Source organism: Serinus canaria, chromosome W, assembly GCF_022539315.1.
Source record: "Serinus canaria isolate serCan28SL12 chromosome W, serCan2020, whole genome shotgun sequence".
NCBI lineage: Eukaryota > Metazoa > Chordata > Aves > Passeriformes > Fringillidae > Serinus > Serinus canaria.
In genome coordinates this window covers 15,652,906-15,672,328 of record NC_066342.1, presented here as the reverse complement: position 1 = coordinate 15,672,328, position 19,423 = coordinate 15,652,906, and the positions used below count along the sequence as shown (strand labels likewise).

Here is a 19,423-nt window from a genome sequence, read left to right as displayed (position 1 = left end):
TAAGTGTTCCTCTTTTCAGTTCACGTACCCGGGCTGCTAAGGAGGAGGTGGGTTTTCCATCCCACTGCCTCATGTCTTCTCCATGCTCCTGAAGGAAAAACCAGAAGTTACCTCATGGAGCGTATCCTCTCTCCTTGGCTGGGGGACAATGGCTCCTAATGGCAGAGACTCTTGTTGGTTCTGGCAAGATGTGGTAGACTTCTTCCTTAAGTTCCTTTTTCAGTTTTTGATGGCCCTCTTCAATCAAGCTCCGAACTTGCTCAGTCAGCCTTGTTTCCATGGATGAGACACGGGCACGAAATGGGGTGGTGACAGTGTCCTCGTAAATTCTTAGTTTATTGGCCAAGACGCCCACCCTGTCCTCTCCTTCCCTCCACTGTAGTGGTGCCAGGTAGCAGGAGTACATCTCTGGTCCAAGCCATGCAAATCTCAACCACATTTGCAATGTGCACTGGACACAATCTGGGCTCTTAGGAAATCTCTAGTCTTCTGAGAAAATGATCTCCATCACAGCTAATTCCCTCAGGCATCAGATACCTTGTTCCATTGTGCTCCATTTTCCTTGGTGCACCTGGAGGTCTTCTTTACAAAGGTATCTTGTCCCTCACACTCGTCAGCAGTCGCCGCCAGAGGCTGAGAGTTTTTTAGGTTCTCCCAATCGCCTGGTCAACGACCAAATCCAGGGAAAGCAATCCCAGTTGCCTGGCCTCACTTCCATCCAGAATGGTGTCATTGGCTGCAGCATCCCAGATGCGGAGCAGCCAGGTCAGGATGGAATCGTTTGTTTGGCAGGTGAATTCCCTCCTCAGGTCACACAGCTTACCCAGGGATAGAGCGAGTGATGATTTCTGGCTCTGTCTCTTCTGCTGGGTGCAAAGGTCCTGCCTCATCCTCATCAGTCACTATGCAGACTGATTTGCTCTTTGATTTCTTTTTCTAAATGGGGGAAACTGCTACTTGTTCAGGCTGTTCTGGTTCGGTGACGGTCTGTGTGGAGATGCAGACGGGGCTTTTGGTTTCTTCCTCCTCTGTGACAGTCTGTGTAGACGGAGACACTCTTGCTTTGCTTTTGGTTCCTTCCTCCTCTGTGGTAGTCTGCATAGACATGGATGCTGTTGTTTGGCGTTTGGTTCTTTTCTCCTCTGTGGCATCCTGTGAGACACGGACACTGTTGCTTTGCTTCTCCTTTCATCTTCCTCAAGAAAACACTGCACCATACCATGTACTGCTTTGTTTCTAAACATGTTGCAGGCTGTGCAGAGAAGACAAAGCAGAACTAACAACAACATTATGCTGTCCTTGGCATCCAGAGAGAACTCAACACATTTTCAAAAACTGCTGTGTCAAGCCTGAAAGGCTGGAATAAATAATTCTTCACCCCTCCCCCCGGGGCTGGGTGCAATTGTTGAGGCCCCAGACGTAGCAGCCTAGATTAGGACAAGCAAACAAAATTGAGTACATATTCCAAATTACGTTTGTTGTCTCAAAGATTATCATGCAATAGACATAACAGATCACAAAAGCAATTTTTATACCATACTGTGGTATTTTCCACAAGGGTCCCAGGATGAGGGAAGAGACGAGAAAGTTGACTCCATGTTTCAGAAGGCTTGATTTATTATTATATGATAGATAATATATTAAAACTATACTAAAAGAATAGAAGAAAGGATTTCACTAGAAGGCTAAGCTAAGAATAGCAAAGGAATCAAAACAAAGTCTTGTCTCTCACCGAGACAGTCCGGCCAGGTGAACTGTGATTGGCCCATAATTGGAAACAGCCTGATGAGACCAATCATAGATTCCCCCTGTTGCATTCCACAGCAGCAGATAAGAATTGTTTACAGTTTGTTCCTGAGGCCTCTCAGCGTCTCAGGAGGGAAAAATCCTAAGGAAAGGATTTTTCATAAAACATGTCGGTGACACCATACCCTGGTTTACACAGGATCATTATAATCAGCAGATAATGCTCCGTGTCCAGAAAAATATAGAGAGCTAGGTATAAGACCCATATAAGCATGTTGAGCATCATAGCGAATAGGTGGCTTCTACAATACAAAATTGTAATTCTGATTTTTCTCAGTACCGTGCGTGCTCTACGTTGGACGCCAAAATTATGTTCTGGTTTGAAAGCAAAACCAGTGAGAGACTCCAAGTCAGAAATACAATTTATTAGGAAAAGGGAAAAGAAGACCAAAATACATGCAATAATACAAAAGAAAAACCACTGACAAAGTCAAAATACAACCTGACACCCTGTTGGTCGGGGGGTTGGTAGCACTCCAGTTGGATTGGTGGCTGCAGTCCTCCTGGAATGGCAAATGTGATTCTGTTGGAGCAGTGATCCTGTAGAAAGCGTGTAGCCTTCCTCTGAAGATCCAGTGGAAAAGATGGCCATTCCTCTGGGAATCCAGTGCAAAGACTGACTGTTCTGTCCCAAATCCCAGATTATATCCAGGTGGGGATGCTTAGCTCCTCCCCTCTGGGCGCAGCATCTCACAATGGGCTGTTATCATTCTATAACTCATGTGTTAGGTCCATTAAACAGAAATGGCTCCTGGAGGGAGTTATCTCTGAGTCATGTGGAAAGGCATTGATGGGCCCATTAACAGGAGATAAGGAAAAAACAATGCCCCTCCTGGTTTCAACAGCTCTTGAGGATGGGAATAGAATATATCTTAATATTGTAACCTAGGACAGTGGTGCTGGGATATTTATTACTAAAACACTAGCCTTGAGCTTTATCTGCTATTTGCGCTCTGTACTGATTCCATTATTGTACTTCAGGAACTATCTCAGCAAGACAAATAACAAAGACACTTCCTCCAAGAGGACTGTCGTGGCAGAAATAGAGAATGGCACCTTCACCACCTTCTTATGTGATGTTTTCTCCCTTGTTATAACAACTATTCAGTATCTTAAACATTCCTGGGTAATGAAAATACTCCTTTTCGTATTTCTTAGAAAATTGTTTGGGCTTTTTCCAAGGTTAACAAGCCATTTAGGAATATCGCCCAATGCCATGGCAATGTGGTTATGGGTGGCAAAGGTGTCTTGGTTTAAGACAATTTAAGAGTTAGACACTCTAAAATTAGTTACCTCCTGTCCTGGTTTATGGCAAATTTGGAAGAAAACCTGCAAAGGGGTTCCTCTAGAAAGCAGATTCAAGTGGCCCCTCCCCTAACTGATTCAGGAAAAGATTTCCTTGGAGAAAAGTGGAAAAAACCCTGTTTATTTAACAGGCAAAGCATTCACCAGCACAAAATACGAAAAATATTAAACAATAAAACCTTGTGCTGCTCAGAAGAGATGGCATACTCAGAAAGTCCCCTTCATGGGCTGTAGCTTAGCTCACTCAGCCTGTTATCAGTCCCTCCAGTGCTGGAAATGCCGTGGCCCAGGTCAGGCCCGATGGGCCACAGGTGTGACCTTCTGGTGCTCTTCTGGGTTTTCAGTCCAGAGCAGGTTCAAACAGTTCCAAGAAAAAGAAAAACCACAGTCCAGAGAACTTCTCTGCCTCAACTAGCTAAAAACTAACTAAAACCAAAGCAAAGATCTCTTCCGCCATCTGTCCATTCTGCAGACAGCACAGTCCAGAGGAATGATGCGGAGGACTTAGTGAAGTTCCCGAAAATAAGCTGCACACTCCTTCGCTCCCCCCCCGCCCCCCGCCCCTTCCCCCCAGAACCAGTCTTAATGGTGCAAAACTTATTTCTGGGCTAAACAGATGGGGATACAATTCAGTATCATAAAGACACCCTAGGACACGTCCCCTTACAGTTTCAACCAATCCCTTCCCACTAATAAGGAGAAATGAATACGAGTAGATATAAGTGAAAAAATAGCAGTTTACTAAAACCCAAATAGGAACAGCTAAAAAAATAACAGTAATAGGTACTAGTTACAAAGTTTCTGAAATCTTGCAGATACCTCAGGAACAAAGAGAAACTCAAAATGGCAGAGTAACCCCTTCCCTAAGATGGCGCCCTCCGCAAGTAACCATGTTTTGGGAGGCAAAGGGAAAAGATGGTGCAAAAAACCTGTTTGGCTCAACCTTCCCCCTGGAACAAAAAAATTGGAATGTAGGAGCTTACAGAGCAGCTCTAGTGGCAGATGGGAATAGCTGGCGTGTGTGAGGTCAGTACTGCTACTTGCTGCCACGTCCTGCTACCCACTGGACTGTGCCAGTTTTGGTGCTGCTGTCTTGGATCCTGTTCTGAAGGGGAGGAGGAGAAGAAAATGGACTCTCAAGCACAGATGAGTGGTGGCCCAAGTCCAGCTGAGCTCCAGTTTCACACGGCCAATAGGTGTTGCAAATTTCACTCTGAAACAGTTTTTGATTGTGAAATACAGCTTTTCAAGTTGCTACTGTTGTGAGTAGAGCCAAAAGGCAAGAAGGAGCTCTGCCTGAGCAACTCTGACTTTTTTAAATGGCCCTGGCAAACCCCCTGGCCTCACGATTCTGTTTCTGGCTGTGCTGTCAGGCCTTAAGGAGACTAACATTTTTTGGGCACTGATAGATATAGAAAACAATAACATTTTGGGTTACCCAGGACACGAGGCATGTAGGAAAATATGGGCAGGTATCTAGAAAGGCTGTCACCTCCAGTGGTCAAAGACTTCACTCACAAATCCTGATGAATGTTTGAAAAAAGATATTCCAAAGAGGCACAACTTATCACACTCTACTGGGGCCTGGACTGCACCAACCAACACTGTTTAAAATTGTTCAGCACCCTCAAGGAAAGGGTCTTCTGGATCTGAAAACGTACCAAATGACACTGCTATAGATGAGTAATAAAATAGTTGGCTCTCACAATTAAGGGATGAATGTTATGTGTATGTTAAGATGTATAGTGATGTTATTGTAATGTGTCCTCCCATAGTCCTCTTTCCCCTCCCCCTTTTAATAGCCTCAGTAGTCAAGGCATTTAAAGAGGGCCAGCTTGTTACCAGGAGGTGTGGCGTAACAACACCTGACCTCCAATCAAGATGTAAAAAAAGTAATCTCCACCAATGGACGGCAGAAAAAGAGTTGACTGACAAAACTTTAGGAGGGGCTAAGGGTACAAAAGGCAGAACATCCATTTTATAGATGAGCACATGGCTGATAATCACGGGGGCTCCCAGTGCTGTAATTTTTCCTTATTCCATCCTTTGTTGTATTTTTTGTTGAGGTTTAATAAACCTTTTTAAAATTTTAAAAGTGAGGATCATTTCTCACAACACTGTGACTTAATCAGAGACCCAGCCGTCAACTATATCAGTCACCTCTATAATTAAAAAGAAACAATGAAAGTGGAAGTCAACTCATTCAGTAAGGGATGAAGAAGCTTCTCCTAAGAGGCAGCAGCAGAGCAGTCACAAGAACAGGAGAGGAAAGAATGAAATCATAAATGAGACAGAAAACATACAATCCCTATCCCTAAGCAAGCAGTGAGAGATGTGAAGCCATCAATCAGATGAACAAATTGTCAGCTAGTTATTCTGATGCTGGGATATTGGAGCCAAACATCAGGAATTAGAGGGTAAGGAAACCTAGCAGCTGGGATCCTGTTGGAATGTTGAAGGACACAAGACAGAGTATGGACTTTGGACCTGGTTAACATAAGAGATTTGATAACAGGATGCCTTGGCAAATGCAAACGGAACTTTGAAAATTAGACCTAGATTGCAAGAAGATTAAATCAAACGGGTTTACCGGAAAAAGAAAATCCCACTGAACTCTGCAAGCAAGAGATGTTATATGCATAAGTTTGTGTATGTGATTTTAACCTAATCATTGTAGTACACATTATTAGTCTCCCTGAAATAGTATATAAGTGTTTGTATCCCACAGTAAAATCAGATTCTGATACCGAGTCAGTCTCTCCATTGCCAACAGGATCCCTTGTTAGGAATAAGGTCACTGACAAAAGGATTGTAAAAGGGGCAAGAATCTTTGGAGGCAGCTTTCATCGAGTGTGGACAGATATTTCATCGAGGAAGGACCTACAAATTCCCAAAGCAAGGGGACCACCACTGGGGGAGGTATCTAGTATCTGAGGGAATTAACTGTGGTGGAGGTATATGACAACCAGGTATCATATGAGCTATGTAAAATCCCATGCACATGGCCCACATGGTGAAAGTTTGTATGAAGTGCACCAACACTATACACCAACAGCCTGGCAGCAATGAGCTGGAGAGACACAAAAGCACCAACTCTGATTGGATTGGCCAGCCAACTTGAGAATTCAAAGAGAATCTCACTTCCTCCCTAGATCTCGGCCGTGGAGAAATTGTTCCAACAATTTTCTCATCAATTAAAGAAGTATAAGTCTTCCTCACCCATAGTGACCAACATCTTGGCTATTAAGAGTCAACCTTTTTGTATTCAGGGAGAGGTTTATCAGTGACACACACCACATGCCACCTTGTGGTTCTATCTGCCATGACCAGGGGGAGGACATAAGGAAGCAGGATGGTGAACCTACATGGAGACTAGAAGCTCAAGTACAAGAAGTGCAAGAAAAAACAGTAGCGAAAAGGCATCCATCCATGAAAATTATTGCCCTAGTGTCTGTTGGTGCTTAGTTGCTGGCCAGGGTTAAACCATAACATCGGGTCATATGAAAACCTTTCACTGGAGCACAGGGGGACTTCTCAATCAAGTCAAATGATGTATCAGGGATACAGGCAATAGCTACACAGTACTGAGGTTCATCAACTACCAAAACTAGGTAGCAATTTTCTACTGAACACCTCTTGAGAGGGTGTGATAGATGCACCCACTCTGAGTGAACAGTATTAATTACCATTTAATAATTGTTTAATCATTAATAAAACCCTTTTAGTTAACCCCACAATGGCAAGTACTTTTAATAATTCATCTGTGACAGAGTAACAAAAAATGCATTAACTTGAGCACAAAGTAAAAACCAAGAATAAAAAAAGCCTAATGGAAATACTTAGAATTACTTCAGCTACTAACAAACCTAAATCTTAACAATGTACAATAGACAGCAAAGCCATCCTATATCAGTTATTATTGCTTGAAATGCTTCAAGCTTTCTAAATATTAATTATTACATTAAAATTAAGTCAAGATTCCCTGAAATACATAACATCTTCAAGAGTACATCACACGAGTATAATATATTAATTTGACCTAAAACAGTGTGCTTTGTACCAGTTTTACTACGAACAGACTATTTTACCATGCAGATCTCAGAAACCCAGCCAGACACATAGAACTTTACAATTTTCTGTAATTCCTGTTACCATAGCAGAGCAATGAAATACTTTTTCCTCTTAAGTTGGTAGGTGCAATTAGGCATTTACTGGACTTGATGGACCCTATTATGCATAAGAATAGGAAGAAGCCCTACTTTCAATATACAATGAAGGAGTTCCCTCCTGTCTTACTACCTTATTGTATGCTTAGAAGAAGGTCTTCTCAAAGATAAATATCCTCAAAGTGTTTTTTTATAGAGATCAGAATGGACTGGATAAATTTTCACCCTGATGAGGATATAAAGCTGTCACGGTTTGAGCTTGGCGCAATGCCAGTGCCCCCATGAGAATACTTCTTTCTTTGGTATCTACTGTGAGATGTGATCAGAGACAGCAGAGCAGGCTCTAACTTAAGACTGAAAGAAAAAAACTTTATTAACTTAAAACTACAAGGAAAAACACACAGAACACAGAATGAAAACTTTCTAAATTTCCTCCTCCTCCCCCCACTAAACTTCTAATTCCGTTACTACCTTTTAGATCACTCGCTCTCAGTCTATCACCACCCTTTAGATAATCAATTCTCAATTCTTCGAGAAGAGAGGAGTCTCTCTTGCACCACAGACTTTTCCAGGAAACAGTCAAAACTTCTCGTGTTTCCGTGTCACGTGTGGCACCGCCCAGAGAACATTTGCCATCGTGACTTCTTTTTTCTATGTCTAGTGCTCTCACCACTGCACATGGACCAGAGCTGCTTCTAGGGTTTTTTCCCTTTAAGGATGCTTTATCCAGTTCTAAAAAGAGCACAGTCTCTTTCTTTTTGGGACACCTGTCTCCCCCAAATTTCACCCCCTGGAGCTGAGGGGTCTCTTGAACAGAGATCATCTTCCTCTTCTTCTTCTTTGAAGACGGAGGGCACCACCACCCTCCTCACCCGTCGTCTTTGTTTACACACTTTCACATCACCGCACTCTCCTGGCTCTGAGCCATTGCCTCCCCCTAGAATGCAGTCTTTGTGTCACAGGAACTCAAGGGTTCTGCCATGGCGATTTCAAGAAAAAGTCCAGCCAAAGGTCACTCCATCATCTCTTCTTACCAAGGATTCTTCTCAACTTCTCTCAATGTCTTTAACTTGCCCGTTTCTTGCTATCTCACTCTATCTCATCAACTTCAGGAAGAATCAGCATTTGCAAGGTTTCTGTCATCTCAAGAAGGGTTAAAAGTCTCAGGCTCTGCCGGTTTGGTTCATGAACTCCCACGGCTGGCTGCCCTGCTGGGCACCCCCCCCTTCTCCTTCACGCCAGCCCCGCTATCACAGGCACAGGCTGCTTTCTCTCTCTCTCTCCCTCTGGGCAGGGGGGGGAAATGGGGGATGGCTGCCCGAAGCCCTCGCAATGCTTCTCCACCCTTCGGCCCAGGCTTGGCTTACTTCTCTCCAGCTGCATAGCTCCCCTCCCCCCCCCCCCGCCCCCCACCCAGCTTGGAGCCGGGCAGGGGAGGGTCTGCTCTCTTCCAAGACTGGAACCTAAAAGGGAGTTTCTCCTGTGAGTTCACAGCTTTTAACCCCTTGTGTTCTCAGAGGCGTATCCATGCCCTCAGTGGACAAACCAGGTGCCAATATTAAAATCTGAACACCGATTGGCGTGACCACACTATCCCAAAAAAAACCTCATTTCCTCTCAAACCACGACAAAAGCTGTCATATACTTTTTCTCTATAATCTTAGGTTAATAGTCCTATCAAGAACCTTATTCCAAATTACATCAGCATGTTCTATCAACTTGTGAAACCAAGACAGTCTCACCAGAAATTACTTCAAAACATCTTTCAAATCTGGCTTTTTGTTTTTCATCTGAAAGAAAACTGATATCTCAGGAAAGCAGTATTAATTCCAAGCAACTAGTATATGTTCTTCCATTAGATATAGGACTGTTGGTTTTGCATCTTTTCCACATAATATATGTAGTGGAAAAAAAAAAAAAGGCAGGCATTATACCTTTAACCTCTCAGAGCATTAAGTCTAAGATGCAATTAGAAAGTATTTGCATAGTGAACATATACTGAAATCATTAGGTTTTGTAAATACTCCAAGAATTTCACATGTGCTTCTACCTATTATTAAAACATACCTTATTTCATCAGTTTCTGGCACTTTGGTGTAAGGTAGAATTGCTCGAACTCTCCTTCTATCTTCCACAGGCTACAGTTTTAGAGAAGAGTTCAAAGATATTAATTTTCCCTTTCATTCTAGTGTAGCTTCCTCTCCCCAACATTATGCTATTCTGAGGAAAAAGACTGGTAATAGTAATTTGCAGCCCTTTGCTAGTTTTAAGTTTTAAAGGGTCAAATTTGTAAGAGCAGGAAATGCTCAATTCCTAAAGTTATCTACATAAGCCTTCATTTTGGTTCTAGCCTGTAACATTATCATTCATGTTATCTCCAAAAATCAAATTACCAACAATGTACTTCCCATGAAAGAGCACTTTACAACTTACTTCCTCTTAGTGAAAATTTGTGAAAATTTAACATTCAGAAACATCTTTATTCGTGGAGGATGGAGGCATTACTCATACTGATAATTACTGATATTGTCTTAAGGATAGTCACTTAAAGGAAACAGCTTTCAGGAGCCTTGGTTATTTCAAGGATGTGTACTTCAAAATCTTTGCTAGAAACAGTAATATTCTTTTGATATAATTTATACAGTCTGTGTAAAACCCTACATTATAATGGTGCTCTTTATTAGCCAAAACCCACACATTTCTTATTTCAGTTTACGTAAAATGTTATTACTACATTTGGAGATAGCTGCAATACCGGACATCTAGCCTTCTCATTACAGATTTTTATTAAAAAACAATTTTTTTATCATTAGTTTCTATCAGTAAAACCTTGTTTATATATTCATTATACTTCACCATATGCTGAGATAGGTCTAGAACTAGGGGAAGCCATCTACAAGGTTTTTTTAATAGAAAACTATGAATATCAAATGCAAGATTAATGATATTAATATTTAAGCAAATTACATTTTAAAATATTACTACTTGCCTCTGGAGGTGCTACTGGAAAGAATAGTTTTTCCCCCTTCAGCAAACAAGACACATGACTGTAATACCCAATAAGGTCTGAGAGTGAAGCAAAGCGACGTCCACCAATGTAATAATCTCCACACATGGCAATAATCCTGTTAATAAAGAAAAGGAAGGTTGACAGAAGAACTTTTGCTACAAACTGTTGAGGTGGTTTGGGTTTGGAATTTTTTTAAAAGGAAATGAGGATGACGCGGAGTTGTTAAAGCAGGCTGTCTATGTTCAAAATACAATATTACAAACTCACTAAAAATGTTAAGAGCTACCTGGAAAAGCAACTTTGAGAAGGGAGAAAATAGTGACAGAGGGATTTAACTATTCCTTTAGTTACACAAAAGAAAAAAATTGAACAAGACATTTGATCTACTTAAAAACTATCATTTTTTTGGTAAAAAAATGTGAAATTATCAGTTTTATGAACCTTGCAGAATGCTAAAAACAGTTTCCAATAAATTATGTAGTAAATGGGAAAAATGTCATACTTTCCACCAGAACTCTGTGTTGCAGTGTCAAAACAATAATTTTTAGGATCATAGAATCAGGTTGGAAAAAAACCTTTAATACCATGGGGGTTTTTAAGATAATGGGACTTAAACATTAACCCAGCACTGCCAAATCCACCACTAAACCATGCCCCTAAAGCACAACATCTACACATCTTTTAAATAATTCCAGGGATGGTGACTCCACCACTTCCCTAGGGAGCCTGTTCCAATGCTTCCCTTTCGGTGAAGAACTATTTCCTTATATCCAGTCTAAACCTCCCATGTTACATCTTGAGGCCTCTTCCCCTCATCCTATTACTTGCTACTTGGGAAAGACAGACCATCACCCACCTGGTTACAACCTCCTTTCTGGTAATTCTAGAGAGCAATTGTCTTCCGTGAGCCTCCTTTGATCCAGGCTAAACAACCCCAGCTCCCTCAGCTGCTCCCCATAAGACTTGTGTTTCAGACCCTTCCCCAACTTCATTGCCCTTCTTTGGAAACACTCCAGCACCTCAATATCTTTCTTACAGTGAGAGGCCCTGAACTGGACACAGTATTCGAGGTGCAACCTCACCAGTGTTTAGTAAAAAGGGACAATCACTTCCTTAGTCCTGCTTGCCACATTACTCCTGATACAGGCCAGGATGTCATTGGCCTTCTTGCCCACCTGAGCACACACCGGCTCATGTTCAGCTGGCTGTTGACCAGCACCTCCAGGTCCTTTTTCACTGGGCAGCTTTCCAGCCCCTCTTCCCCCAGCCTGTAGTGTTGCATGGGATTATCATAAGCCAAGTGCAGGACCCAGCACTTGGCCTTGTTGAACTTCCTACAACTGGCCTCAGCCCATCAATCCGGCCTGTCCAGATTCCTCTGCAGAGCCTTCCAGCCCATCAACACTCCCACCCAACTCAGTATCATCTGTGAACTTACTGAGGGTGCATTCGATCTGCTCCTCCAGGTCATCAATGAAGATATTAAACAGGCTTGCTCCAGTACTGAGCCCTGGGGAACACCACTGGTGACTGGCCACCAACTGGATTTAACTCCATTCACCACCTCTCTGCTCCCAGCCATCCAGCCAGTTTTTTACCCAGCAAACAGTGCACCCATCCAAGCCATGAGCAGCCAGTTTCTCCAGGAGAATTCTGTGGAAAACTCTGCCAAAGGCTTTACTGGACTTGAAGTCTAGTTAGACAACATGCACAGACCTTCCCTCATCCACTAAGTAGGTCACCCCTTGTCATACAAGGAGATCAGTTTATCCAAGCAGGACCTGCCTTTTATAAACCCATCCTGGCTGGGCCTGATCACCTCTTTTTTCTGCATGTGCCGTGTGATGGCACCCAAGAGGATCTGCTCCATAATCTTCCTGGCACCAAGGTCAAGCTGACAGGCCTGTAGTTCTCCAAATCCTCTTTCTGGCCATTTTTGTAGATACATCACATGTGCTAACCTCCATTCAATTACAGAAAATTCTGAAGGGCAAGATGAAAATATAAATATTTTCCTTCCCAATATTTTATATCACTCAGCAACTCACCAAAAAAAAATATACTACTACACAGCCAAATAGAATTTAGTTTTGATGGACTCATACGCTATCTGTCAATCATATGCTGCATGAACATATGCCATATACAACTTGGGGGGAGGGGGAATTTTCAACTACAATATTGGTATTTTAGTCAAACAGAAATATATAAGGAAAGTTTAATCTGAGAAATATCACTTTTAGGAAACAAATAACAGGGAGATTGTCAAGCAATGAAAATTTCACCAATTTTTGGCAGAAACCAAGCTTTGGTGGAAGTGACACTTCCAGTCTATGGGACCCAGGGGGCACATCCCTATATTTGGCTGAATTAACTTCAAGACTGTCAATCTTGAGGCTGGACAAATGTTTGAGTGTGGCATCTGCCCTTCTAAAACAAAAAACATATAAACTCTGCAGTCAACAAGTGAAATCAAAAGCAGGTCTGCTCTATGAATACCAGTATCAGCAGACAAATTAGTTTCCTTCAGATAGTTCACATATTTAATGGATCCAAGAAGAAAAGATTATTTAAGATTTGAAAATATTATAAGGATTCCTTTCTTAGAAAGTAGCATTTAATGGTTTCCCATTTTCTGAGATGCCAGAAACAATTTTATGGTGGACAGAAACCAACATTCAACACCTGATATTGGCTATAATAGGCAGAAGTTATTAAAAATGAGACTCTTGAACACTTAAACTTAAAAAAACAAGTATTAACTTCATTTTCTACTACTGCTACATAGTAATCAGTTTCCTAACAAGAATCAGTATAGCTGAGAAGCATGAATTGTTAGCTCAGACATGATGCAAACACGTGCATGCTATTTGTTTGCTCTGCAAGAAAACTTGCTTTCTGTTTATTTCTTGTTATCTAGATAGCTGACAAAGGTTTCTTCTAGTGCTGAAGATGCACTTGGTATTGTATTTTGTGAAGATGAACATTACACTGCAGCACACTACATGCTGACTAACATTCAAGTGTTTCCCAGAACATCTGATTTACACTAAATAAGACTAAATTAATGTCTATAACTTGCTAATGGTAAAATAACCACAGTTACAATTTCAGATAAAGGGATACTTGTATTTAGAACAACTAATTCTAACATAGACTGAAAGCTGATTTTAGCAAATCCTCATATTTTTAAACACATTACCTCTTTGTTTCTCATTTATAGCTATCTTATAAACACAGATTTGCTATGACTTTGACATTCAAATATGTTTTTTAAGCTGCAGTATCTGAGGAATAGAATTCAAACAATCTGATTACTACTAAGAAGCCTGCATGTTACTGTAAATTTAGTCATAACAACTTTAGACAAGCTTTTCTATCCTGATAATGCTGGTTTCCTCACATTTTCATTCTTCAGCCTGTAAAGGAATTTTTGTAGCATGGTTTAAAACAATTAAACACAAGCAAAGAGCTATACCATACATGGATAAAAAGAAAAGTAAAGAATATTCAATTTATAATACAATTGTTTTCAATACTGTACTACATTCTAAATCCACAAATAAATAAGTTACGGTGTTTTAAAAGAAAACATTTACTTCTCACCTAAAATGATTGACACTAGTTTTACTAAGGAATGAAAGCACAAATGAACCCGGTCTCCGATCACTCTCTCGAATAAGGTAACTTCCAGGTTTTTCCGCTTGCCAAAGACGTTCTTCTGCAATTGTTCTGTCGAGTTTTCCATGATACCACCTAAAAAACATGTAACAATGGGTATCCTTAAAAGTTAAGGCCTATGTTTATTCTCACAGAATAGAGCTATGAAACTAATGAAAGATCACAGTTGAAACTGATAAAATTCCAAACTTTTTTTTCAAATAAAGTTATCAGATGTTTACATGTGCAACCTCTCTCCAATTACTTATTCCCAACTGTCCTAGATTGCAAGGCAATGTGTATTCTATTTGCCATCTGTTAGAGGTTTGGCTCTTATCTTCTGTTAATTGGGCAGTTTTCTTAATCTCTTCCACAAACCAACCCTCCCTCCAGGGAGACATCTGCTGTTAATGGGCCATTGAATGTCACTGCATGAGTGATAAAATTACAGCATCCCATTGTGAGATGCTCTGCCCAGAGGGAGGAGCCAAGCCTTCCTAACTGGATATAATGTGAGATTTTTTGGGACACCAGCACAGCCTTTCCACTGGATTCCCAGAGGAACAGCTGCCTCTTCCACTGGATCTTCAGAGGAAGACTACACCCTTCTACAGGATCCCTACTCCAATAGAACCACACCTGACACTCCAGGAGGACTGCAGCTGCCATTCCAATTGGACTGCTACCAACACTCTGACCCACAGGGTGTCAGGTTGTATTCTGACTCTGTCAGTGTTATTTTGTTTTACTGCATTGTTTATTTTATTTTTATTTTCTTCCCTAATAAAGAACTGTTATTCCTGCTCCCATATCTTTGCCTGAGAGCTCCCCTTAATTTCAAATTTATACCAGTTCAGAGGGAGGGGGTTTAGATTTTCCGTTTTAGGGGAGGCTCCTTGCCTTTCTTAGCACACACCTGTCTTTTCAAACCAAGACACCAACACACAGAATTTGGAAAGCTTCACAGGTTCAGATAACCTGTTTCCCCAAATAACTCACACTGGAGAAAAGCACTCTGAACCATCTAAAGGGGGGAAAGGCTCTTTATAGCCACCTTTTTTTATTCCCCAATTTGTTCACTTTCAGTAAATAAGTAGTACCAGAGGTAACTGATCTGCTGTATTTTAAGCTTACTCAGGCTTCTATTCAGGCTACAATACAACCTGTTTCTCAAACAACAAACACAGATCATAATATCAAAATCTGCACCTAAAAAAAGACAACATTCACATCAGAGTATATTTCAGCCAAAATGTCTTCCCCAAGCACAACATGCAGCCTATTAAGAGCAAATACAAATGCATGGCAACTCACGGACTTCATAATATGACAAAATAACAGTTTAAGTTGAAAGCTAAACTCATTAAAACGCTCCTTACCCTTTCCTCACTTTTGACCTCTTTCTACCCCAAGCAATCAAATGGGGGGAAGCAGCAGTGGAGGAAGCAATCGAAGCAAAGACAAGTGCTGCTCTCAAAACCTTTTAAAAATGAAAACTTTTATAAAGGTAATGTTTTATACTATTTAAATTATCAGCTATTTCAGACCATTCACCTAGTAATTCTACCAATTTGAACATTTTGCAGGAGTTGCAAGAAAAGTATTTTAGAAGTGATATGAAAGTAATCTTCCAGCTTTAAATACACAAGAAAAAAAAATTGCAGTTTAGAGTAAAAAGACCCAACAAAACAGCTTAGCTGGTAATAAAAATCTTGCAAAAACCATTTTTTCTATAAAATAAATTCTCAAAGCAAACTTTCACTTCCATCAGAATGAAAGTCAAATAAATAAATGATACAGATTACATATAACAGCAGAAGTAGTACCAGTGCCAACACTGCTTTCATTGGCAAAGCTGCAGTCTTGTCAGTACAGCGCTCTCCTTTGCATCTCCCCATCCTGATTAAAACAAGTTAAACCAGTGAAAGAATTGTTCTGTCTGTACACTGTATTGCACTTGAGGCAAGGTTAGAAAGATCGTGTCTGTGGTGGGTTGACCCCAGCCAGCATCTATCCACACATACAGCTGCTTGCTCACTCTCCCAACAGAACAGGGTAGAGAATAGGAAGAACAAAAGCAAGAAAATTCATGTGTTGAAAAAAAGTTTAATAAGTGAAGGAAAAATAAGAAGGGGCTGGTGGAAACAGAAAAAAACCCCCACAAAGCAATGCACAGTTAATCACTCACAAGCAGACCAGCGTCCAGCCAAACTGAGCAATGGCTACCTTGGAAGACACACACACCTTCTTTTTTATTGTTGAGATGATACCCCACATGGTATGTGTCTTGAATTCTCAAGCAAATTGTATTCTATTTGCCATCTGTATGGCACTTGTCTTCTGTTAAGTGGACAGTTTCCTTTATGTCTTGTACAACCACTCCTCCTTCCGAAAAAAACATCTGCTAAGAATAAGCTATTAAATGTCACTGCATAACTAATAAGAACTATAGCATTTCATTGTGAAATGTTCCGCCTAGAGGGGAGAGCCAAGCATTCCTACGGAAAATATAATCTGAAGATTTAAAAACACTAGCACGGCTTCTCTACTGGATTTTTTTAGAAAAACAGCTGCTTTTTCTTTCACTAGATCTTCAAAAAAAGACTACACCCTTTTCTACAAGATTCTTATTCTAACAGAACTACACTTGACACTCCAGGAGGACTGCAGCCACATTTTAATTTGACTGCTACTAACACTCTGACCAACAGGGTGTCAGGTTGTGTTCTAACTCTGTCAATGTTGTTTTAGTTTACTGCATTTTTATTTTATTTTCTTCCCTATTAAAAAACTATTATTTCCTGCTCTCATATTTTTTGCATAAAAGCCCCTTAATTTAAAATTTATAGCAATTCAGAAGAAAGGGTTTTACATTTTTCATTTCAAGAGAGGCTTCTGCTTTCTTTAGCAAGCACGTGTCTTTCCAAACAAAAACAAATTTTGGTGCTCAATGTGAGGCTCAAGGGCATAAAAACAAAATGAGAATAACAGTTCTTGAGTAATCTAATTTTAGTGTGCTGCTATAGAAACCTCGTTAAGTGACACCATGGAGTCCAGCTTACCCTAGTTTAAGTAACTTGTAGTAGTAGCTATATTTCTCCCATTTGTAGGCCCTTATCTAAACACGAGTCCTGTAACCAAAAGTACTGTGGCTGTTATCCAGTTTGTTGTATAAGTAAATAAGGTCAAAAATTCATAGATTTAAAACTTCCTCTGGAAAGCAAGCACATAAATTCACAGCTATCACACCCTAACTGTATGTTTTTGGGGTTACTTTATTAATAGCACCTGCTCTATAAAAATGACACCAGGAGAAATTTTCTCCCAACCCTTTAAACATCTCTTTGGGTCTGCCCCACCAGTTTTTAAAGGGTTCAGATCCACTCTAAATACTAATAATATCATACAGTGGCTAGTGTTGCTGATAAGCCTGTTCTATTTAGCATTTTTAAAAAAAGGAAGAGTAACCTAGATAACCACCCTGACACCTACCCCAGAACCTGACACAGCAACAGAAACTAGGGATGCTGCTGCCCCAGAGCCTGACCCTCCCCCACAGCCCACCTCAGATATGAAGTACCCAGATTGGGTAGGGGGTCTGGTGAAAGAGATGCATGAGATGAGCCAAATGCTAAAAAAATACACTTCCCCAGCTGGTGAGAAGCCCTCCCCCTGCCTCCAAGAGAAAGAGTCTAATAGTGCAGCAATAGAACCCACAGATGTTACAACTGTCCAAGTTCCAGATGAACTGCAAAGGCAGTCACAGCCAGCAGCAGTTGCCCCTGTAGAAACAAAGAGATCTAAGATGAAATCTGTGGAGGGATAGAATATAAGAAAATAAAGATAGTGCAGAAGGTAGTCTCACACCTGAGGAGTTGCAGCTGTACTAATCCCCAAAGATTAGGAACAGGCCTGCTCTTAATAAGCCACAGCTGTATCCAATAAGAAGCATGCTACAAAAGAGTGGGTTAGCTAGTTGAGGAGAGAGTTGGGGTTTCTTGGCTGCGTTGTGAAGAGAGATGGAGTTGGCTGTGCTTTGAAGGAGTCAGTGCTGTGAGGAGCTACCCATGAGAAATCACCGAGGAGGTATGGGAACTTTTGCAATAAGATGATAACAGAAACCAAAGCACCCAGATAAGGGAGGGCCCTCACAACCCACAGGGGAGCCAGAGGTTACAATCATCACCAAGTCCCTGACGTACAAAAGTCTCCATAATCTGCACAAAGACAATGTACAACAGGGATGTGAGGCTTGTACAACCTGGCTACTTTGGGTCTGGGACCTTATGAGTACAGGCATCCAGCTGGATAGTAGTGAAGCAAAGAATCTGAAACCCTTAACCCAGGACTCAAGTATAAATCAGATTTTTGTAAGAGAGCCAGAGTCCCTTTCCCTCTGGGAGTGGCTTTTAATAAGTGTCAGAGAGAGGTTTGTCCACAGGGAGAGACTGCAAGAGCACCACCATAGAATGTGCTAGAAGACTCTTGAAGAAGAGATCCAACAGTTGAAAGAAGTGGCAGTATTGGAAGTACTCTAAAGGAAAAATAGATTGCATGATAATGACCCTGACAAAGTCAGGTGCACAAGGCAAATGTTGTAAAGTCTAGCAAATCTAAAGTCATCTCAATACACCACCTTCATTGCAAAAATTAATGCCAATACCAACCAAAAGACAGTGAGTTCTGTTACCAACAAGCTTAGAAATTATGAGAGTATGATCAACAGCCTGATGCAAGCTCATGTCTCTGCCGTGGTCCAAGAACTCAAAGAAAAGATGAAGGAGATGAGAGAAATGAAAAAGAACAATTCCCACATCACACCAGTGCAAGTCACAGGCCCCAAAGTCAGAGCCCAACATCCCCCAGTTAAAGAGAGAAAGTATACCCCATGGGCTGACCTATGGCTCTTTCTGCGTAACCATAGAAAAAACATAGTAAGGTGGGACGAGAAACCCACTTCCGTCCTGGCAGTGCGATTGCATCAACTTAAAAAAAGAAACACTAACCAAAAAAACTTCAATAAAGTGAAAGTAGCCTCAACCTCCCATAACCGAGCTGTTGAATATAATCTGTCAGATCCCCTTGAAAGTACCTCTACCATGTATGCCCAAGAAAGAAATAATCACCAAGGTTAGAGAAGCCCTGCCTCTAGCCAGGGAGAGGCATGGGAAAACCAGATCTTCTGGACGGTGTGGATCCAATGGCCTGGCACATCAGAACCACAAAAATACGATGTCATAGTTGATACTGGTGGGCAGTGTACCCTGATACCATCTGGACATGTGGGGGCGGAACCTGTTTCCATTGCTGGGGTGACGGGGGGCGGGGGGGGGATCACAGCAATTGACCCTGTTGGAAGCTGAGGTGAGCCTGACTGAGAAAGAGTAGAAAAAACATCCTATTGTGACTGGCTTAGAGGCCCCTGTGTATTCTAGGCATAGACTTCCTCCGGAATGGTTATTACAAAGACCCAAAA

At 41.2% G+C, this 19,423-nt stretch overlaps 2 protein-coding genes across 4 annotated transcripts in view; one reads left to right on the top strand and one right to left on the bottom strand.

Annotated features, from left to right (window-relative positions):
* Window positions 1-19,423, top strand: part of LOC127060968 (uncharacterized) — a 1,003,595-nt gene that overhangs the window by 749,618 nt on the left and 234,554 nt on the right. The window lies entirely within an intron of this gene.
* The window catches only part of LOC103824743 (ras GTPase-activating protein 1-like), a 129,483-nt gene that overhangs the window by 91,962 nt on the left and 18,098 nt on the right, over window positions 1-19,423 (bottom strand). For both annotated transcript variants that reach the window (XR_007780316.1, XM_050986341.1), the window contains exons 2-4: window positions 13,894-14,043; window positions 10,267-10,402; window positions 9,345-9,415 (exon numbers count right to left, since the gene is read on the bottom strand). Coding sequence is in view for 1 of the 2 variants with exons in the window: in XM_050986341.1 (XP_050842298.1) it covers window positions 9,345-9,415; window positions 10,267-10,402; window positions 13,894-14,043 (357 nt within the window). In the remaining variant the exon portion in view is untranslated. The remainder of the gene's footprint in view (window positions 1-9,344; window positions 9,416-10,266; window positions 10,403-13,893; window positions 14,044-19,423) is intronic.